The 24,602-nt window shown below is 34.9% G+C and overlaps 1 protein-coding gene across 1 annotated transcript; it reads left to right on the forward strand.

Moving 5' to 3' along the window:
• The first annotated feature begins 9,049 nt into the window (after positions 1-9,049).
• Positions 9,050-13,276, forward strand: LOC124171285. Its single transcript, XM_046550429.1, has one exon. The coding sequence runs from the start codon at positions 9,050-9,052 to the stop codon at positions 13,274-13,276; it is 4,227 nt and encodes a 1,408-aa protein (XP_046406385.1).
• Positions 13,277-24,602: the final 11,326 nt, after the last annotated feature.

Here is a 24,602-nt window from a genome sequence, read left to right on the forward strand (position 1 = left end):
TCCCTTGATTTCCATGTCTTAGAAGCGGCCTCTTCCTTGGCTCAAGATTATGCCACACCACTGCTTCTTCTACATGTTAAATCTTTCCTGCCTGTTTCCGATGCCATGCAGATCCTCCTCTTTCCCCATCCATCTACTCTGAACTTCGATTTGCTCAGTTAGCATTCTTCCAATTTTAGCATTAATTTTTGACATGGCTTGTCCTCTTTTGCCGCCAGATAGCGACTTCACCTTGACGTACAACGCGTTTACCTCTCGTTACTTCTGAATCTTTTCCATTTCCTCGCAGTGTCTCTCCTTGTTTTCCACCAATTCTTTCTCCCTTCTTAGTTTCTCACCGTAATAGATGATTATTTTTACTTAGAATTTTCCCTGTACTGTGTCTACGTTCTTCCACTTCCTTGTCACCACCATTTCTTTTTTAATTTCCTTCGTTATCCAAGTTTTCTTTGTCATACGAATCTCCAGAGGTTTCTATACCAGGTATATATAGATTATAGTAATCTATCCTCACATTCCCATTAAAGTTTCAACGTTCTATTTCCTCACCATTATTATTTTACGAGTCTTTTGAATATTACGTTTCGTTTCGTTCACCTTAGGGAGAATGCGATATATTTTTCGCCATTCCTTTACATCTGTTTTACTATAATGTGGTCTTTCTGATGTATCTCCGTATCCCTTGGACTCTTCCTGGTGGACTTTTGCACTTTAGGATAATTGGACTAGGTCTTTGTGACGAATAACTTGTTTCTCCTACAGTATTTTTTTGATTTCTCTTCCCGCTCGTTTCGCGTTTCCTAACCCAAAATCTCCTATTTCCCAGCCCTTCCTCCCTCCCCGACTGAGGCGTTATACTTCCCCATCATTACTTGGTTTTTTTAAACCAGGCATTTCACTTATTATTACCTCGTCTACTTCTATCTCCATACGAATGATAGCGGACTTGTAGACTTGAACTGCTACTAAGTCGGTGGGTCGTTCCTCAAACTCTACAACCAGAATCCATACCGCTTAACGGATTTACCGTTGTCTTACTCAGCTTCCCAATGAATACTGAAGCTACTTTTGAAGTTAAATTTTCTCTCTACCATAACATATATCCACCACAATATTTATGTTGGATGGGAGGTGGCATAAATTCTACCAGCACCAAATGGGCAATTTCTGCGTCAGATTTTGTTTTGTTGGTTTGCGGAGTATCTTCTAGATCTGTATTTGTAGCATCTCTGGAGTCACTGTTAATATTATCAATATGTTCATTACCATATATTACAATGATGCTCGCTGTGAGATATATAAAAATGTTGAGTTATCAGTGCCAGCAATAAAATAAGTTTCGGACAAGGGTGCTATACCACTTCACCAATGCTTTCTTCATGAAAAAAATATGCTTTCTTTTCTATGCTTTTCACATTTATATCATATTTTTTCATATGTTAATGCAATTTGCATGGCGCTACTCTGTAAAGAAAACTTTTAAATCCCTTTTCAAATGCAATTCCCGGCATAAGTCTTTCTGGTAAAAACTAACGAAGCATAACATATCTATCGCAAAAAATTAATTTTATAATTTTTTTACTATTTTACTTTTATAAAATGCTACAGATAAATTGACTAATAAGTATCAATGCACGACGGACTCAATCATTTTGGCTATTTTCAGGCGGTGTATCGTTGGAGGACGTTGTTGCCAATGTTAGAATGGGCGTGAATGTTCACATAATGTATTCACGCATGAAAAGTAAATTGATAAAATTGTTAAAAAGCTATTTTATTGGTGAATATGGTCCTTTGTTCTTCGGGAGATTCTGGAGACGATTACTTATTCAACCAAAGCTTTCAGTTCGAGACGTGAGTAAAAAAAATATAGCGTTAAAAAAGATGCTTTTTGCGGCGTATTTACTGCAAATATTGGCTTCGCAGGTAAATCGACGAAATTGTGTATGGGAAGGTGCACATGTTTTATTAATAATAATAGCGTATAAATAAAATTCTAGAGTAAGGAAGGGCTGCCAGAGGTGGAAGACCAAGTGGCAACATCAATGAACACACAAACATCAAGTCAGTCTTCCGCCGCCTACGACCTAAGGCCCAGTGATGTGAACGAGCGGTTCATTAGTTTCCAATAGTAGTAATAACCAAGGGTCTAAGGATTGACGAGAGACGAATAGGACAGTGGGAAGATGAGAATCAAATTATCTCATTTTTATGCTGCAAAATATCAAAATATGCGGTGTTGCGTGGATTGCGATGACGCGAGTACGGAATCCTCTCCTCATTCGTGCATCCTGTTACCTCTTTAAAAAATTATGGATCCCTGAATCAATTAAATAGTGTGCGATATGATATTCTGTTTAAGTTTAAAATAATGAGAGACCCAAAACTAGTCCTAAAATATCTTATCTATTTTTAAATTTCCAAAAAACGACACTCATTCCACAGAAAAATTAGACCATTACCCTGTATGTAGGAATTACGAATTCGAAAATGCTGCCATATCTTTTGCATTATAACTTACTCATCTAAGTTTCCGTCTCAATTGATCAAATAGACAAAAAAGAAGCCAAGAAAAATTCTATTTTAGGGACCGTAGAGTGCAAGCGTGGATTGTAAGAGACCGATGTCTTACATATTTTCCTGGCAATTGACAAATGCATGCACCGCAGAATTAGCATTTTTTATTACAATTAACAATTTAGAATTAGCAAGTTTTTTATGAATTAAGCAAAAATGTTTCCATGCATCATGCATAGTACAAGTTGTCCATGAGTTCTTGACTTGCACGTTATAAAGAACTTCAATTACAAAAAATTGAAAATTTCGGTGATAGAACACACGGATGTAAATCTGCACGCTGGTGCACGATGCGTAATCTATGACGTGACTCGAGCTATCAAGAATTATAATTTTTGCATAATTTTAGGCATTTAAACTAATGAATTTCTTAAAAATAAACATTCGAGACTCATAAATATAAAGCTAATCTTTCATTTTTAGCAGAATTAATGTAATTGATCTTATTTTTCGTATAAAATTATGGCAAGGAAGATTGCACCGATGAGAGGAAACTTTTAATCTCGAAATGAACTGATGTATCAGGGTAAAATGCAGTACTGAAGCGGATATAAACTGACCAGGGTCATTTGTAGCAATCCTCCTCGCTGAGAATAAACCGGCATTACCGATAGCAAATGTACGAAGTATATCTCCTCGCATGCAATGTGGGAAATGCATCTTGGTTGTATTGATATGTTTTTTTTGTAATTACATCGGAACAAAAGATTCAGGGAAAAATCATCATGGTAAGACAGTATTTTGGAAATAAGGTCATGTACTGTTAAATAGTACGTGGCGTTCTGCGCTCCTACCGTGAAACAATTCATGTCCTTGAGCGTGTTGTTGGACAAGATCAAAATTCGGCTCCGAATCACGCATCACACATACAAGAGCGACCCTCACGCGGCAAAGAGCAATGACACAACATCCCCTCCCGCCATACCCGGCAGCTCGGCGGCTGCCGGCGAACTGAAGGCAAGAGACTCCATGCAAGCGTTGTCCCCTTCCACTGCCACGATGAGACTCGCTCAGTGGCTGACGGCGATGTGAACGGGAGAATGTCGCCGCCGTGGAGAGCGCAAAAATAGCGTGCAAAGGTTCGCATAGATTGATTTACTGCCGCTTCTATGAGGACTACATTAAAATGGTATGGATTAATATGAAGATAAAGGATTAAAGTTTATAAAGACTGTAAAAAATTTTGGGTTCCGTCATTATACACGCCGTAGCAGACAGCCAATTTTACCGAATTTCGTGTTTTTCCGTGGTCAATATTGCAGCGTGAAAAACGAGAAATGAAAAATTACGATGATTTTTTCAAACATCGATCTTTCTTCTTCGTAAATATGCATTCAAATGTTATGTGCATAGAATAACAGAGGCGTCAGACGAATCTGCCCAGACGTCTGCAGCGTAGTTTTTGGACTAGGTATCCGGGAGCCTTAACATTTGTCTAAACTGGGATTTCAAAAACCGAATAATTTGTGTATTATGAATACACTAATGGTGGGTAACGATTTGCAATCAATGCCTTTCGTTTTCCTTGATGAAGGAAACTACCCTATAGCAGCATAGGAGTAAATTTTGTGAGCATAAATGTAATTTCAAACATAATTTTTATTTCAAGTATATTCTTAAGCTCATGATGTGATTGTGTTAGTGACTGTTTTGAGCATATAAAGGTTTTTACATATTTATGTTGATTTATGTTGAAAAATATTCCTAATGTTTGGCAGTTATTATTAAAATGTCCACTTGAGTTATGCCTCTATGATCAAACATGTGTAAAAATCCAGTTTAAGATGCAGGGGCATTGATTCCCTAGCGTGCATATGCACAATTTTCATCGGAGTCAGGCAAGTGGGATGAGCATTATCTCAAAACAATGCGTAACCGAACTATTGATTGTAAATATTTGCATATTTGCATTCTTTGTCTGATTCAATTATGATATGAAATTGATCCACGTCTCATTCTGAAATCATTTGTGCTTTTTATCCATTAAAACAGTGCCATCTGGCCAATCTATTGGCTGAGTTTTTTTACACTTTTACTTTTTTCTGCTTCATGTAGCTTTTGTAACTATTTTTTAGTATCTGTCATGGTTTAACATACCTGTAAGTATTGAGGGCAGCTGAAAAAAATAATTACCTTCAGAAAATGCATATATTAGGCTTTTGTTTTACTAACTTTAAGTGCATACCTGCGAATTTGCCAACGAAGCCCTGGCATTCATCACTATACGGCAGTCACTTAGAGCGTTGATTTGATTGCCGTTGCTAGCAAAGAAGCTAGCTAAAGCTCATGAATGCTTACAGGGAATTAACATTTTTGTATGTTGTGAATATTGATCTAAAAAAATGCTGAGGCCATGTCCTAATGTAAAAAAATCTGGGATCACAGTATAATTTGTGTGTTTAACATTTTAGAGATATGTATTCCAAAGTCAAATTGCATTGATAAAATTACATATATAAGAGAGGGCCTTATCTGATACTAATTTATTGCTGAGTATCTATTGTGACAGCGGTGCCAAATTGAGATTGATGTGATTTTTAAAATCATAATTTAACTATAAAAGAATCTTTAAATCTTACAAAGAAGTGTTCTTTTCCTTCAAATTAAATTTCCTTTCAAATTAAATTCAATTTCCTAAATTCTATTTAACAAAAGAACAAAGGAGGCAGAGCCAGACAAACCCACGTGGTTTATTGCACTGCCTCCTTTGTTCAACAGGTCATTTTCATGTATGCAAAAATTTCATTATCCTTTTCACCTTTTTTATTTTACCTATTTTTCATCTTTCTGGGCAGTAATCTATTCAAATGTAGATGTGTTATTTACTGCTTATTCATTTTTATAGAACTATAAAAATTTCGAAAATTACTCTTTGCTCATGCATCATTGAACTGTATTATAGGTATGCATTAAAGAAAGTCTTTGTGAAATATGATGTTAAGTAACGTTACTGTTTGTTCCATTGAAATGAATGTATCTGGTGAATTTAAATATTGCCATATTTGTTATTATTGATAAGTATTACGATGTTCATGTATAGTTTTTGAAATATCTGAGGCATGCACAAAATGTCTGTGCTTCAGCAGAAAATTGATTTTGAAAGATTATCTTTGTGTAGAAAATTTGTTTTGGACTATATTTATCAATTTTGTCTCCTCCTCTAATATATCTAATTATCTGTTTTCACTGTTGGAAACTGATATTTAAAATGCATCTGCAACTATGAACTTACAATTCAAGTGGTGATTTCCTATTTATGAAAGGAGATTTGGCAAAAAGTCTGTCTTTATCTGTCTATTATCTGTCCCATTGTGAAAGATTAGGTCGAACAGATTATATGTTGATATTTAAATTGTAAATAAATTTGTTTAATTTATATCATTGTCATGTTGTAATCCTGTAAAAAAACTCTTGTTATAAAAGCTTATAAAATAAAAAAAATAAAAAAGCTTATAAAAGCTTATAAAATTGTAATTAATAGAATTTTGCCTATTTACTTTTTCCATGCATATTGTTGGGTAATTTTTTTAGCCAAGAAATTGCAATATATATTTATTCTATGCAATGCTTATTATTCCATCTTACAAAGATAATATCCATTGAAAACCATTGCCCTGGAAATAATAATTTTTGGAGTACCTGTTGTAAGTGGCTATTTGGTTGTTTTTAAGTGATCTATCTTTTTTTGGGAATGTTTAGCTGGAGAGTATTAGCTAATAATATTTATTATTTAAAATTTATATGATTCCAGAGTGACTATCAATTTGATTGAAAGACAAGCAAGGAATGATCATTTCAGGTGTATATTTTTTGTAAGATTTTTAAAACTTATGATGGCTGTGGTTCACATAAGTGTATAGTAAAAACCAGAGGCAAGTTTACCATTGAGAATTTCATACAATGTTAATTTTCTATGAGTACTTTGGAGTTTTTCTTCATGCATGATAATGTCGAAATTTGATAAGTTGTCTCTTCATATAGGTATGTAACTACCATATTGACATAACTATGTATTTTTTATAGTAAATATAATTATTGCAATATGCATGGAGAAAGCTATTCTGTCCCCATTACATTATTAGCTGTCCGGTGAATGTTGTAATAATGAAAAGGTGTGGAGTAACATAACATAACTGTCTTCAATTTAAACTAATGTGTAGCAATGAAAATCGTAGCACTTCCACTATTAACCCATTAATGCCCAGACGTATCTTTAGATACGTCATACTTTAAAAATTCCTAAATACTCTTAAGTATGTTGTTTACGCAATTTATTTATGTAATATGACAAAATGAAGTCTTCAAATGGTATACAAGCGATTTAGATTATTTAAGCCTATATTTGCAATTTTTATGCTTAATTTCACATGGCTGATCATGAACTACTCTGAAATCGCTACGCTATGGTCATGTGAAAATTTAATTTTCGTATAAAGTATTTTAGTTATCTGAATCCAGTTTTTACCTGTTTTATCTTAAATGTTTAAGGAATATTATCTGTATAAAGACATTTATTTTTCTTTCAATCTCATTACAAAACTAATCAGTCAAGTTTTGACGTATCTAAAGATACGTCTGGGCACTTGTGGCACTAAAAATTCAAGTTTTGACTTGTAGGTATCTTTCATTTTATTTATTGATTAAATAAATTGTTTGAAAAGGTAATCGATTGTATCGCCGTTGTTGACCGGTCGACGGCGCGGTTCGACTGTGAGTCGACTGGCGACTTCGGCTTCGCCCTGCAAGTCAGTCTCGTACTGGACGTGCTCGGGTGCAGGTGGCTTACCACCTCGCTAACAATATACCTGTTTAAAAACTACATCGTAGCCTATCATTTATCTAACATTTTTTTGGTCCTTCGGGCCGGATAGGGATATAATTCGAAATATTCTCTATTCCGGGAACGCATGATCATGGTTTCATTGAAATCCCCGGCTCTTCATCTATGCTGAACCCTCGTGAGCCGAATCATCTTTTGATTGTGCTATTCATATCAATCGAAAAACGGGTATAAGGTGCTTTAAAATTAATCGCGGTTTACTAAAAGTCTTATTTCAAATCGGAGTGAATTCAACGGCAGATCTCAGCAGTGAAGACAACGAAGCAACAAGGCCGTTGGTGAATCACCCAGAACTTCACGCCATGTGAATATCAGCTGACTACCGCATCGAAGAGACTCGCATGCATTCCAGGCTGGCTTACTCATCAACCCACTAAGGGGATCGTGTACTTTCCAGACTGGCTCGAACATCAACCCGAGAAGAAAGACGTCCAAAATCAGTAAGATCGTTTCAATTTATATTAAATTATCGAAACTTATTGCTCATCGTATCTATTGCCTATGGGAATAAGTTTAGTGACATTAAATTAAATTCATGGTGTTAAAAAATGGAAGGTTTTTTTGAGAAACAGAAGTCTTATTTAAAGAAAATTAATAATGCCTTTGTTAACTTTAAAAAGGAAGGTGCTGCGAAAATGAGCCGAGGCTCCTGTAAAGTGCGCTTGGAGAATGTTGAGAGCTGTTGGCAAAAAATAAAAGATTGTCATGAACAAATGACTGAAAGTGAAATTTTCGATACCAATCATGAGTATTGCACTTCAGAGTTTTTTGATTATGCCGAGGAAATTTATCTCCAGCGAAAGGGAGAATTTGAAGAATTTCTTATGTCTGGAGACGGGTTCCAGTACTCGTGAAATAGATCGGGAAAATAATCCTTCACGTTCAGTGTGTGATCAACAAGTGAGATTGCCTATTGCAGAATTGCCAAAATTTTCTGGTGATTTCCGAGATTGGGAAACATTCCGGGACTTAATGAGATCAATAATTGTGGATCGCAATGATATTTCGGACGTTACAAAGTTGCAGTACTTAAAAGGTGCTCTATCTGGTGAAGCTGCAGATTTGATTCGTACTATTCCAGTGACAGAACAAAATTTCATGCTTGCTTGGCAGTCATTGAAAGATTATTATGAAAATACAAGAAGATCGATCAGTGCCCATCTCGCATCCTTATTAGATCTAAAGCCAATGAAAAATGAATCTGCCTCCGAACTCCGCCGTATTTATGCTGGCACAATTAATCCTTTGCTAGCGCTTGAGGCTTTGCAACGGCCAGTAGGGCATTGGGATGATTTAATTGTCATAATTACCGAAAGGAGATTAGACCCACAAACACGTCGAGCGTGGGAAATTAAATTAGAGGAGTCAACAACTCCACCTGATTATGAAATGCTAAAAAACTTCCTTAAGACTAAAATCATGAGCTTGGACAATATCGAAAGCTGTAAATTGGAGCCTAGCTCACTTAGTCATTCGCCTGGAGCTCGCAACAGAGTGCCTTTCCGACGGAAGGTATTACATGACAGAAGAGGGTTTCCCATTACCGAGAATTGCCATATAACTGGACGAACATTATCAAGGGAACCGTTATGTGTTTTATGCAATCGTAATCATTGGCTGGCCTATTGTGAAATGTTTAGAGCCAAAACTACTGAGCAGCGCAAAACCTTTGTTGAATCAAAAGAGCTTTGTTTGAATTGCTTAGGTAATCATGTGCTACGCAATTGCCTATCAAAAAAGAGATGCCAAATCTGCCATAAAAGGCATCATACGTTAATACATATTCAGTTAAATAATTCAGGATTAACCGATGGTGGTGAGAAAAGGGATGGTGAAAACTCATCAAAACCTTCCTCTCTACTAGATGCATCTACAAGCGCTAATGTTCATTTGAATAACAAAGTCAGAAGCAAATCTGATTTTGTGTTGCTTTCCACTGTTTGGGTTAACGTACAGGGCCCTGGTGGAAAAGTAGTGCCTGCTCGAGCGCTACTTGATCAGTGTGCTCAATCCAGTTTTATAACTGAATCTTTGTGCCAAAGACTTAAATTACATAAACAATCAATTCCAGTGACAGTTAGTGGACTTGGAGGAAAGCAACATGTGGCATGCAGAGCTGCTTCCAGCATTACAATAAAGCCGAGGTTTCCATCATCGTTCAGCTGCAAAACTGAGGTGTTGGTGGTGCCCCGAGTAACTTCCTATACACCAGGCACTCGATACGGGGTCAACGATTGGTCTCACTTGAAGGACTTGGTGTTAGCGGATCCTAACTTCGCTCAGAATGCACCAATCGAGTTACTTCTTGGAGCAGCCGTGCATGCTAGAGTGGTGGAAGGAGATATCATCAAAGGAAAGCCGAATCAACCTATTGCTACAGCCACGGCCTTGGGTTGGATCATTTCTGGCGAGACAAACTTTGACTATTCCCAGTCCACGCCAACACCCACAGTACTTCATAGTTCCGAAATGTCGGTGGACTCCCTGCTTCAGCGTTTTTGGCTACAGGAAGAGATTAATGCTGTAAGTGTTTCTCTCACTCCTGAAGAACAGGCTTGTGAAAGTCATTTTAAATCTACTTACTCACGGAATTCAGATGGACGCTATATTGTGAGACTTCCAATATTATCTGAAAAATTAAAACAGCTTGGAGATACTTACCATCCGTCAATGACTTTATTATTCCGTATGGAAAATAAATTCAAAAGGGACTTAGATTTTCAACAATCCTATTGTAAATTTATGCAAGAATATTTAGTCTCTGGGCACATGCAGTGTATTCCAGAATCTGAAGTGAACCTTAAAAAATATGTTTTTCTTCCACACCATGGTGTCATTAAAACAAGTAGTACTACTACACGATTGCGGACAGTTTTTAACGGTTCGCTCAAAACAAATCAAGGATTTTCCTTAAACGATTGCCTGTATGCAGGACCTAACTTGCTGCCAGGAATTGCATCTTTGGTTTCAGCATGGCGCAAATACAGGTATGCCTTTACTGCAGATATTAAAATGATGTATAGGCAAATATTAGTACCCGAGGCAGATAGACATCTTCAAACTATTTTATGGAGATTTAATCCGTTAGAGAAGGTACAATTTTTTCTCCTTTGTACACTAACATATGGATTAAAATGTAGTCCGTTTATCGCTAATAGAGTCATTAAGCAACTGGCAAAGGATGAAGCTGTTAACTTTCCATTGGGCTCCATCATTCTTAGTGAAGAAACCTACATGGATGATGTGCTATCGGGAGGTCATGACATTCAAACCGCCTTGTTGAAACAACAGGAAGTTATTAACTTGTGCAAGGTGGGCGGATTTCCATTGCGCAAGTGGCTTTCAAATGCCTTAATGGAACAGCTGCCTAATGACTTATTAGCCAGTGAACCAGAATTACTCTTTGAGGACGATTCAGACTTTGCTGTATTAGGACTTACTTGGCATCCGAATGAAGATTATTTCAAATTTAGTGTCAAAATCAAGCAATATTCTGAACCCTGGACAAAGAGACGAGTACCATCAGCCGCAGCCAAGTTATTTGATCCATTGGGCTGGCTCGCTCCAATTGTAATTTTAGCCAAAATATTTTTGCAAAAGCTTTGGCTGATTAAAATAGGTTGGGATGAAGAGTTATGCCAATCTGATGCTGATTTTTGGCAAACATATTATGGTAAATTATCTCAAGTTTCTAACATCAAAATTCCTAGATGGTTGGGTTTTAGTAATTCTAACAATACCTTGCAATTGCATGGATTTGCTGATACGTCTAAATCTGCTTATGCAGCAGTTTTGTACCTGCGTACTGATAGTGAATGCTCAGGATCAGTGGTTACAGTGAAATTAATTCAGGCAAAAACTAAAGTTTCCCCCTTGAGAACACTTAGCATTCCTCGATTGGAATTATGTGCTGTTCACTTGCTTGCTAAGCTAATCAATCAGAATCGGATAATGTTTGAGTCTGAGTTGCTTGAAATACATTTGTGGACTGACTCTCAAGACGTCCTGTATTGGCTGAGGGACCATCCCTCGAGATGGCCTACTTTTGTGGCCAATAGATGTTCTGATATCCATTCTTTAGTACCAAATGTTAAGTGGCATCACGTGGGAACGAAATTCAACCCAGCTGATTTAGCTTCTAGGGGTTGTTCTCCATCAACATTGAGAGATAAAAAATTATGGTGGTCTGGGCCAAGTTGGCTCTCAAAACATGAGAAGTACTGGCCAAATAGTTCTAAATTCCAGGCAAAGGAATTCTTATCTAGTGAGCTTCTAGTGGGAAAATTGACTGCATCATTAACTACTAGTGTGCTTGAAAAAACCGATGCCTTAAATATTTTTAAAAAATACTCTACGTTAAAAACTCTCAAACATGTAATGGCTTACATGATCCGTTTTCTTAGTGGTAAGAAAGTGATCCATCCAGTGTTTCATGAAGCTTGGTTTAAAATTAGTGCAATTTATTCTGAGCAATTCCTAACCCCTAGTGAAGTTAATCGAGCGAGATTGCTATTAGTGTACATGGTTCAACGCCAATCATTTGCCAAGGAAATTTATCAGTTGGAGAAAGCTGGAATCCTTCCTAAGAAAAGTGCATTAGTGAAATTGTCACCTTTTGTGAAGGGAAGACTTTTGCGAGTTGGTGGTAGAATCAAGCATTCATTGCTATCTGATGATGAAAAACATCCATTGATACTACCCAGCAAACATCCATTTACTGAGTTAATAATTGAGGACTGTCATAAAGCAACTCTTCATGGAGGCGTACAGCTTACACTGACGACATTACGTACTCAGTACTGGATAGTGAAGGGTCGTCAGATAGTTAAAACAATTATTCACCGGTGCTTGAATTGCCAACGTTACAGAGCAACACATGCATATCAAATAATGGGAAATTTACCTGCCCATAGAATAGTACCTAGTCGACCATTTTCAAGAGCAGGTGTTGACTATGTGGGACCAATATCTATAAGAGCATCATTTGGGAGAGGTCAGAGCTCTTATAAAGGTTTTATTTGTATTTTCATTTGCCTTAGTACACGGGCGGTGCATCTAGAAGCAGTTTCAAGTTACTCATCAGAATCGTTCATCGCAGCGTTCCGAAGGTTTGTGGGACGACGTGGACATTGTTCTCTACTGCTAAGTGATAGGGGTACCAATTTTATTGGTGCTAACCAGGAGCTCAAGAGGATGTTCCAGAGGTCATCTGACTACAACCGCACCATTGCAGAGGCTTTGGCGTCTACCGGGACGGAGTGGCGCTTCAACCCTCCTGCGGCTCCTCACTTCGGTGGAATTTGGGAGGCAGCCGTCAAATCCACTAAACATCACATCAGACGGGTCATCGGAGATACAAAGCTGACCTTTGAGGAGCTTTCCACATTACTCTGTCAAGTTGAAGCCTGTTTAAATTCCCGCCCCCTTATTCCCCTAACAGATGATCCTACTGATAACAAAGCTTTAACTCCTGCACATTTTCTAATTCATTCTGCATCTTTTATCATTCCAGAGCCTTCACTAATCGATGAAATTATACCTGTTTTAAAACGCTGGAAAATAGTTCAACAGATGCTCCAGCATTTCTGGCAAAGGTGGTCAAGGGAGTACCTGCAATCGCTCCAGCAGCGACAGAAATGGACTCACCGGACATCACAAATCAGCATTGGTGACCTGGTGATTCTTCGTTGTGAGAACACTCCTCCAGCGCAATGGCCTCTTGCTAGGATAATACATGTGTACCCTGGTGATGATGGACTAGTGAGGGTAGTGAAAGTGAAATTCAATAATTCAGTAATGATAAGACCGCTGTCAAAACTCATAATCTTGAATAATGTTTCTAATCAATCATCGCAGTGAATGGACATTTAAATATTCTCAATACACTGAAAGTTTTTTTTTGTTTCATGCAGGATATTTTTGTTGCTTTGTTAGTATTTTTTTTGCTATCATGAAAATTGTAGAATTATCTCTTCTATGTATCGAAGAGAGGTGGGCGGAATGTTTGAAAAGGTAATCGATTGTATCGCCGTTGTTGACCGGTCGACGGCGCGGTTCGACTGTGAGTCGACTGGCGACTTCGGCTTCGCCCTGCAAGTCAGTCTCGTACTGGACGCGCTCGGGTGCAGGTGGCTTACCACCTCGCTAACAATATACCTGTTTAAAAACTACATCGTAGCCTATCATTTATCTAACAAAATAAATAATTATTTTATAAGCCTAATTATGTGATAGCTTGAAGACAATTTTATATTTCTGCCATTTCATGAAGTTTAATATTGAACAATTAGGTAAATACAGCAAAAACAGGTATTTTCTTAGAATTGTGGTGTATCCTCATTTGAATTGTGATAAATTACCTTCATTGGAAGCATGAAATGAATCCGTATTGAATTTCTCGAGGCGAAAATGCTCGCTATATCAAGTAGCCTATCCTGGCACAGAAGCGGAAACAGAAAAAAAATTTGAAGGGGGGCGCAAAACATATCTTGAGCTACCTATACTTGTATCGTAACAAAAACTAATCAAGTGACATTCAAAGTTTAGGAAAGTTATTTTAAATTTTTATACACGTATATGTACAAGGTAATGCCATCTTATGATGTGAAGGAGTTACAATTGTAGTTCTGCAATGTTAGACAATGCAGGCGGCCACGTAAGAGGGGGGCGCGCGCCCCCATCCCACCATGCGTACCTGCCGCTGTCGTGGCATCACTTGTATTCATTATCGCCGACGGTGGAATGGATTGATAACTTTGTTTCTCGTTAAACTTTCCGCTGGCAATGAAATTCAGATTGCAAACCGGAAATCAGAGTAGGAAATAAGTAACTTTATTGAACATTGGTAAAGAAACTATGTACCCGCTATGTCACCCAAAACTTTGTATTTTGTATTCGAGTCTCCGATGGATACACCTGACATAAGGAGGAATCGGTGCTTTAAAAATTTCTCTACCGTTTCTTTTGTAAATGACTTTTTGTTACTTTTGTAGCACACCCCTTGCTATATGAGTCAGGAAAACATCATAGGGGCTCCCATTTACCGCTGATAAGAGAAGACTTCGTGAATGAGCAGAGGTGAAACATATCTGAAATAGCTCTACCATCAACGCTGTCAAAACAAAAATTCTAGACAAGTTTTCTGAACAATTGTTAAAAATGTTAGTACATTCGTACGCACAAATCGAAGACAATTATAAAGTGTTATTTTTAAAGGAATATTGTTACTCTCAGGTTATCACCGTCTTCCTAGTCAATGGCTTTATCGGAGGTCATCTCCAGACTGCACCATCGGAATAGTTTCTTCATCAATGCGAAGGAACAAGTTTGAAGAAATTTTATGGTTTCTGCATTTGGCAGTTACTTATTATAATGGGAAAAATGATGGCAAGGATAGGTTACAATGAATTCCACTTTTGTTTGAGATTTTGATCAAGACTTTCAAAATTGGAGAGAACAGATCTTGGTCAAGGAGGAGATGTAGTTTTAGGACTCGTGGATGAGTGTAAATTACCACTAGGTACAAACATACTTGTTGACAACCTATTCACATCAGAAAAGCTGCTTAGAAAGTTGAGTGGAAGGTGCTTGTGTGGCACTTGAACACTTCGTGAAAATAGAATCAATAATGTATATAACCTACCAGAAAAAGCTGCATTTCAAAAATCAAAAGCTGTAAAATTTCAAAGTGCAAATGCAAATTGTTCACGCAAGAATACTACAATAGTACTCAACATTATATTATTTGATGCACAAAAATTCAAATTCACTATAGTTACTTCATTACTATATTAAGACTACTGATGAAGGCATTAGTAATGAATAATGTGGCAAAAACGTGCATTAACACAATTAAATGATAATGTAAATTTTTTTGACCCCACAAGTGCCCAGACGTATCTTAAGATACGTATAGGATTAAGTACTATGCAAATGTTAGAGATTTTTAAAAACATTTTTTTCCGCACCAGATATGATGTCTAATCATAATTTAAGCAAAAAAACTAAAATATTTTGAAAAAAATCTTCTGGGCATTAATGGGTTAAGGACACCGCTCGAGTCTTATACTTCGGAGTTGCTAATATTATTTGTACTGTGTACATATTAATACCAATAAATAATGTTTTTATTATATTTAATTTTCTGTGTCATATTCCACTGTTTTCCATCTAAGGTTTTCCAGAGGGTCCTCTTCTCTCCTGATCTCCATTACGAATTTCTGGTAACACACCGGCATTTTTACTGAGTAAGTGTAAAAAGGTAGTTGATCTAATAACTTGACCCTTGAGACAAAATGACAGCACCAAATATTTATATCATTGTCATGTTCTTATCCTGTAAAAAACTCTTGTACAAAGCTTATAAAATTGTAATTAATATGTGGATAAACATTACTCAATGGATAAAGATGGGGAAATAAGCCTTACCGTGAAAGATGTAAAAATCAGTCTACATCTGCACAATTACCGCAAGCCGCATTAAGGCCGCCGCCGTATTTCCTAATTTTATATTTGGATTTAAATTTCCAAATAATACATTTAAACTTTTTCGTTCTTTGCAGTGAACTCGCGTTTATAAAAAGGATTTTCATTTCCAAATCACATTTATAATTTTTCCATTCTCCGCAGTGAATTCGCGTTTACATCAAGGATTTTCATTTACAAATCAATTATTAATTTTCTCATCCGTCGCTGTGAATTCGCGTTTACAACAAGGACTTTCATTTACAAATGTCATTTTTAATTTTTTTCGCTTTTCGAAGTGAGATCGCATTTATAACACAGATTTTCCTCAACAAAGCCTTGCTTCTATAGAGAAACATACTCCATATGTAGCATCTGATGAATTGTTTCCTTACATCTATGCGTAACACACCGCCATTGACATAATACTAGTTTAAATAATGTATTTCTAATAGTTAATATAATTATTGCAATATGCATGGAGAAAGTTATTCTGTCCACATTACATCATTAGCTGTAATTTTCAGCTGTAAAAAGATTCTTCTTTTTGTAGAAAGCCCTCTTCGCCTGCGCTATTCTACTGTGTATTTCTCTCTTGCTTCGTCCATCGCTGGTAATTCGGCTTCCCAGGTAAGAGACCTCGTTCACCTCTTCAAGCTTATGCTTTCCTAGGTTGATGTTTGTTTTAGAACATTAAACATTAAAAATTTAGGGGGACCATTAAAAAATTACATTGATTAAAAATAAAAATGTCTGTTTTTATGTGTTGCACCATGCTGTGGAATATGATTGAATTGCAATGTAGACTTTGGTAAATATAACGAATCATTTCCAAATAGCATAAATAAAATCAAATTCCAAAGTTTGAGCCACTTGCTTCGTCCATCGCTGGTAATTCGGCTTCTCAGGTAAGAGACCTCGTTCACCTCTTCAAGCTTATGCTTTCCTAGGTTGATGTTTGTTTTAGACCATTAAACATTAAAAATTTAGGGGGACCATTAAAAAATTACATTGATTAAAAATAAAAATGTCTGTTTTTATGTGTTGCACCATGCTGTGGAATATGATTGAATTGCGATGTAGACTTTGGTAAATATAACGAATCATTTCCAAATAGCATAAATAAAATCAAATTCCAAAGTTTGAGCCACTGACCGTAAAATCCTTATTTAGCATCCGATTTCAATCGAATAACCTTTAAAATGTGTCTTTTATGTGAAGCACCATGCTGTGGAATATGATTAAATTGCAATGGAGACTTTGGATAATTTAACGAATCATTTCCAAATAGCATAAATATAATCAAATTCTAAATTTTGACCCTCCGACCGTAAAATCCCATATTTATCATCCGATTTCAATCGAATAACTTTTAAAATGTGTTTTTTTATGTAATGCACCATGCTGTGGAATACGATTGAATTGCGATGTAGACTTTGGAAAATATAACGAATCATTTCCAAATAGCATAAATAAAATCAACAATAAAAGTTTTACCCTCCGACCGTAGAATCCTTATTTATCATCCGATTTCAATCGCATAACTTTTAAATCGTGTGTTATTACCTGTGGAATTTGATTTAATTGTGACGTAGAGTTTGAAAAAAAAGCGAATCATTTCCAAATGCATAAATAAAATCAACCTCCAAATTTTGACCCTCTGACCGTAAAATCCATATTTATCATCTGATTTCAATCGAATAACTTTTAAAATGTGTGTTTTTATGTGAAACACCATGCTGTGGAATATGATTGAATTGCGATGTAGATTTGGAAAATATAACGAATCATTTTCATTTAGCATAAATAAAATCAACTTCAAAATTTTGAACCACCGACCGTAAAATCCTTATTTATGAACAGATTTCTGTCAATTAACTTTCATAATGTGTGTTTTTATATGACGCACCATGTTGTGGAAGATGATTGAATTACAACGTAGGCTTTGGAAAATATAAAGAATCATTTTAAAATAGCATCAATAAAATCAACTTCCACATTTTGAGCCACCGACCGTAAAATCCTTATTTATCATCCGATTTAAATCAAATAACTTTTGAAATGTGTGTTCTTATTTGATGCACCATGCTGAGGAATATGGTTGAACTGCAATGTAGACTTTGGAAAATATAACGAATCATTTCAAAAAGGCAAAATTCCAAATTTTGAACCTCCGACCGCAAAATCCTTATAAATCAACCGATTTCAATGAAATAACTTTTAAAATGTGTTTTTTTACGTATAGAACTATGCTGTAGAAAAATTAATGAATTACAACGTAAACTTTGGAAAATATAACAAATCATTTCAGATAGGCCATTATCAAAATTTTGACCCTCCGACCATAAATTCCTTATTTATCAACCGACTTCAATCAAATAACTTTTAAAATGTATGTTGTTACTTAAAGCACTATGCTGTGGAACAATATTGTACTGCAACGTAATTTTTGGAAAATATAACGAATCATTTAAAAAGTCATAATTCCAAATTTTGACCCTACGATCGTACAATCCTTATTTATCAATCGATATCAATCGAATAACTTTTAATATGTTTGTTTGTACGTGAAGCACCATGCAGTGGATTACAATTGAACTGCGACGTAAACTTTGGAAAAAATATCGAAGCATTTCAAAAAGGTAAAATTAAATTTTTTAACCCTCCGACCGTAAAATCCTTATTTATCAACCGATTTCAAACTTTTAAAATTTGCTGTTTTACGTGAAGCACCATGCTGTTGAATATCATTGAAAATCGACGTAAACTTTGGAAAATATTACGAATCAATCTAAAATAGCTTCAATACAATATTCTTCCAAATTTTGACCCACCGACGGTAAAATCCTTGTTTACCAACCGATTTTCGTCGAATAACTTAAAAAAAAGTATGTTTTTACGTTAAGCACCATGCGGTGGAATATCATTGAATTGCGACATAAACTTTGGAAAATATAACGAATCATTTCAAAGAGGAAAAATTCCAAATTTTGACACTCCGACCGTAAAATCCTTATTAATGAACAGATTTCTGTCAATTAACTTTCATAATGTGTGTTGTTATATGACGCACCATGCTGTGGAGGATGATTGAATTACAACGTAGGCTTTGGAAAATATAACGAATCATTTTAAAATAGCATCAATAAAATCAACTTCCACATTTTGAGCCACCGACCGTAAAATCCTTATTTATCATCCGATTTAAATCAAATAACTTTTGAAATGTGTGTTCTTATTTGATGCACCATGCTGAGGAATATAGTTGAACTGCAATGTAGACTTTGGAAAATATAACGAATCATTTCAAAAAGGCAAAATTCCAAACTTTGAACCTCCGACCGCAAAATCCTTATAAATCGACCGATTTCAATGAAATAACTTTTAAAATGTGTTTTTTTACGTATAGAACTATGCTGTAGAAAAATTAATGAATTGCAACGTAAACTTTGGAAAATATAACAAATCATTTCAGATAGGCCATTATCAAAATTTTGACCCTCCGACCATAAATTCCTTATTTATCAACCGACTTCAATCAAATAACTTTTAAAATGTATGTTGTTACTTAAAGCACTATGCTGTGGAATAATATTGTACTGCAACGTAATTTTTGGAAAATATAACGAATCATTTAAAAAGTCATAATTCCAAATTTTGACCCTACGATCGTACAATCCTTATTTATCAATCGATATCAATCGAATAACTTTTAATATGTTTGTTTGTACGTGAAGCACCATGCCGTGGATTACAATTGAACTGCGACGTAAACTTTGGAAAAAATATCGAAGCATTTCAAAAAGGTAAAATTAAACTTTTTAACCCTCCGACCGTAAAATCCTTTTTTATCAACCGATTTCAATCAAATAACTTTTAAAATTTGCTGTTTTACGTGAAGCACCATGCTGTTGAATATCATTGAAAATCGACGTAAACTTTGGAAAATATTAGGAATCAATCCAAAATAGCTTCAATACAATATTCTTCCAAATTTTGACCCACCGACGGTAAAATCCTTGTTTACCAACCGATTTTCGTCGAATAACTTAAAAAAAAGTATGTTTTTACGTTAAGCACCATGCGGTGGAATATCATTGAATTGCGACATAAACTTTGGAAAATATAACGAATCATTTCAAAGAGGAAAAATTCCAAATTTTGACACTCCGACCGTAAAATCCTTATTTATGAACAGATTTCTGTCAATTAACTTTCATAATGTGTGTTGTTATATGACGCACCATGCTGTGGAAGATGATTGAATTACAACGTAGGCTTTGGAAAATATAACGAATCATTTTAAAATAGCATCAATAAAATCAACTTCCACATTTTGAGCCACCGACCGTAAAATCCTTATTTATCATCCGATTTAAATCAAATAACTTTTGAAATGTGTGTTCTTATTTGATGCACCATGCTGAGGAATATGGTTGAACTGCAATGTAGACTTTGGAAAATATAACGATCATTTCAAAAAGGCAAAATTCCAAATTTTGAACCTCCGACCGCAAAATCCTTATAAATCGACCGATTTCAATGAAATAACTTTTAAAATGTGTTTTTTTACGTATAGAACTATGCTGTAGAAAAATTAATGAATTGCAACGTAAACCTTGGAAAATATAACAAATCATTTCAGATAGGCCATTATCAAAATTTTGACCCTCCGACCATAAATTCCTTATTTATCAACCGACTTCAATCAAATAACTTTTAAAATGTATGTTGTTACTTAAAGCACTATGCTGTGGAATAATATTCTACTGTAACGTAATTTTTGGAAAATATAACGAATCATTTAAAAAGTCATAATTCCAAATTTTGACCCTACGATCGTACAATCCTTATTTATCAATCGATATCAATCGAATAACTTTTAATATGTTTGTTTGTACGTGAAGCACCATGCCGTGGATTACAATTGAACTGCGACGTAAACTTTGGAAAAAATATCGAAGCATTTCAAGAAGGTAAAATTAAATTTTTTAACCCTCCGACCGTAAAATCCTTATTTATCAACCGATTTCAATCAAATAACTTTTAAAATTTGCTGTTTTACGTGAAGCACCATGCTGTTGAATATCATTGAAAATCGACGTAAACTTTGGAAAATATTACGAATCAATCTAAAATAGCTTCAATACAATATTCTTCCAAATTTTGACCCACCGACGGTAAAATCCTTTTTTACCAACCGATTTCCGTCGAATAACTTAAAAAAAAGTATGTTTTTACGTTAAGCACCATGCGGTGGAATATCATTGAATTGCGACATAAACTTTGGAAAATATAACGAATCATTTCAAAGAGGAAAAATTCCAAATTTTGACACTCCGACCGTAAAATCCTTATTTATGAACAGATTTCAGTCAATTAACTTTCATAATGTGTGTCGTTTTATGACGCACCATGCTGTGGAAGATGATTGAATTACAACGTAGGCTTTGGAAAATATAACGAATCATTTTAAAATAGCATCAATAAAATCAACTTCCACATTTTGAGCCACCGACCGTAAAATCCTTATTTATCATCCGATTTAAATCAAATAACTTTTGAAATGTGTGTTCTTATTTGATGCACCATGCTGAGGAATATGGTTGAACTGCAATGTAGATTTTGGAAAATATAACGAATCATTTCAAAAAGGCAAAATTCCAAATTTTGAACCTCCGACCGCAAAATCCTTATAAATCGACCGATTTCAATGAAATAACTTTTAAAATGTGTTTTTTTACGTATAGAACTATGCTGTAGAAAAATTAATGAATTGCAACGTAAACCTTGGAAAATATAACAAATCATTTCAGATAGGCCATTATCAAAATTTTGACCCTCCGACCATAAATTCCTTATTTATCAACCGACTTCAATCAAATAACTTTTAAAATGTATGTTGTTACTTAAAGCACTATGCTGTGGAATAATATTGTACTGCAACGTAATTTTTGGAAAATATAACGAATCATTTAAAAAGTCATAATTCCAAATTTTGACCCTACGATCGTACAATCCTTATTTATCAATCGATATCAATCGAATAACTTTTAATATGTTTGTTTGTACGTGAAGCACCATGCCGTGGATTACAATTGAACTGCGACGTAAACTTTGGAAAAAATATCGAAGCATTTCAAAAAGGTAAAATTAAATTTTTTAACCCTTCGACCGTAAAATCCTTATTTATCAACCGATTTCAATCAAATAACTTTTAAAATTTGCTGTTTTACGTGAAGCACCATGCTGTTGAATTTCATTGAAAATCGACGTAAACTTCGGAAAATATTACGAATCAATCCAAAATAGCTTCAATACAATATTCTTCCAAATATTGACCCACCGACGGTAAATCCTTGTTGACCAACCGATTTTCGTCGAATAACTTAAAAAAAAGTATGTTTTTACGTTAAGCACCATGCGGTGGAATATCATTGAATTGCGACATAAACTTTGGAAAATATAACGAATCATTTCAAAGAGGAAAAATTCCAAATTTTGACACTCCGACCGTAAAATCCTTATTTATGAACAGATTTCAGTCAATTAACTTTCATAATGTGTGTTGTTTTATGACGCACCATGCTGTGGAGGATGATTGAATTACAACGTAGGCTTTGGAAAATATAACGAATCATTTTAAAATAGCATCAATAAAATCAACTTCCACATTTTGAGCCACCGACCGTAAAATCCTTATTTATCATCCGATTTAAATCAAATAACTTTTGAAATGTGTGTTCTTATTTGATGCACCATGCTGAGGAATATGGTTGAACTGCAATGTAGACTTTGGAAAATATAACGAATCATTTCAAAAAGGCAAAATTCCAAATTTTGAACCTCCGACCGCAAAATCCTTATAAATCGACCGATTTCAATGAAATAACTTTTAGAATGTGTTTTTTTACGTATAGAACTATGCTGTAGAAAAATTAATGAATTGAAACGTAAACTTTGGAAAATATAACAAATCATTTCAGATAGGCCATTATCAAAATTTTGACCCTCCGACCATAAATTCCTTATTTATCAACCGACTTCAATCAAATAACTTTTAAAATGTATGTTGTTACTTAAAGCACTATGCTGTGGAATAATATTGTACTGCAACGTAATTTTTGGAAAATATAACGAATCATTTAAAAAGTCATAATTCCAAATTTTGACCCTACGATCGTACAATCCTTATTTATCAATCGATATCAATCGAATAACTTTTAATATGTTTGTTTGTACGTGAAGCACCATGCCGTGGATTACAATTGAACTGCGACGTAAACTTTGGAAAAAATATCGAAGCATTTCAAAAAGGTAAAATTAAATTTTTTAACCCTCCGACCGTAAAATCCTTATTTATCAACCGATTTCAATCAAATAACTTTTAAAATTTGCTGTTTTACGTGAAGCACCATGCTGTTGAATATCATTGAAAATCGACGTAAACTTTGGAAAATATTACGAATCAATCCAAAATAGCTTCAATACAATATTCTTCCAAATTTTGACCCACCGACGGTAAAATCCTTGTTTACCAACCGATTTTCGTCGAATAACTTTAAAAAAAGTATGTTTTTACGTTAAGCACCATGCGGTGGAATATCATTGAATTGCGACATAAACTTTGGAAAATATAACGAAACATTTCAAAGAGGAAAAATTCCAAATTTTGACACTCCGACCGTAAAATCCTTATTTATGAACAGATTTCTGTCAATTAACTTTCATAATGTGTGTTGTTATATGACGCACCATGCTGTGGAAGATATTGAATTACAACGTAGGCTTTGGAAAATATAACGAATCATTTTAAAATAGCATCAATAAAATCAACTTCAACATTTTGAGCCACCGACCGTAAAATCCTTATTTATCATCCGATTTAAATCAAATAACTTTTGAAATGTGTGTTCTTATTTGATGCACCATGCTGAGGAATATGGTTGAACTGCAATGTAGACTTTGGAAAATATAACGAATCATTTCAATAAGGCAAAATTCCAAATTTTGAACCTCCGACCGAAAAATCGTTATAAATCAACCGATTTCAATGAAATAACTTTTAAAATGTGTTTTTTTACGTATAGAACTATGCTGTAGAAAAATTAATGAATTACAACGTAAACTTTGGAAAATATAACAAATCATTTCAGATAGGCCATTATCAAAATTTTGACCCTCCGACCATAAATTCCTTATTTATCAACCGACTTCAATCAAATAACTTTTAAAATGTATGTTGTTACTTAAAGCACTATGCTGTGGAATAATATTGTACTGCATCGTAATTTTTGGAAAATATAACGAATCATTTAAAAAGTCATAATTCCAAATTTTGACCCTACGATCGTACAATCCTTATTTATCAATCGATATCAATCGAATAACTTTTAATATGTTTGTTTGTACGTGAAGCACCATGCCGTGGATTACAATTGAACTGCGACGTAAACTTTGGAAAAAATATCGAAGCATTTCAAAAAGGTAAAATTAAATTTTTTAACCCTCCGACCGTAAAATCCTTATTTATCAACCGATTTCAATCAAATAACTTTTAAAATTTGCTGTTTTACGTGAAGCACCATGCTGTTGAATATCATTGAAAATCGACGTAAACTTTGGAAAATATTACGAATCAATCTAAAATAGCTTCAATACAATATTCTTCCAAATTTTGACCCACCGACGGTAAAATCCTTGTTTACCAACCGATTTTCGT

This window comes from Ischnura elegans, chromosome X (genome assembly GCF_921293095.1).
Source record: "Ischnura elegans chromosome X, ioIscEleg1.1, whole genome shotgun sequence".
Taxonomy (NCBI): Eukaryota; Metazoa; Arthropoda; class Insecta; order Odonata; family Coenagrionidae; genus Ischnura; species Ischnura elegans.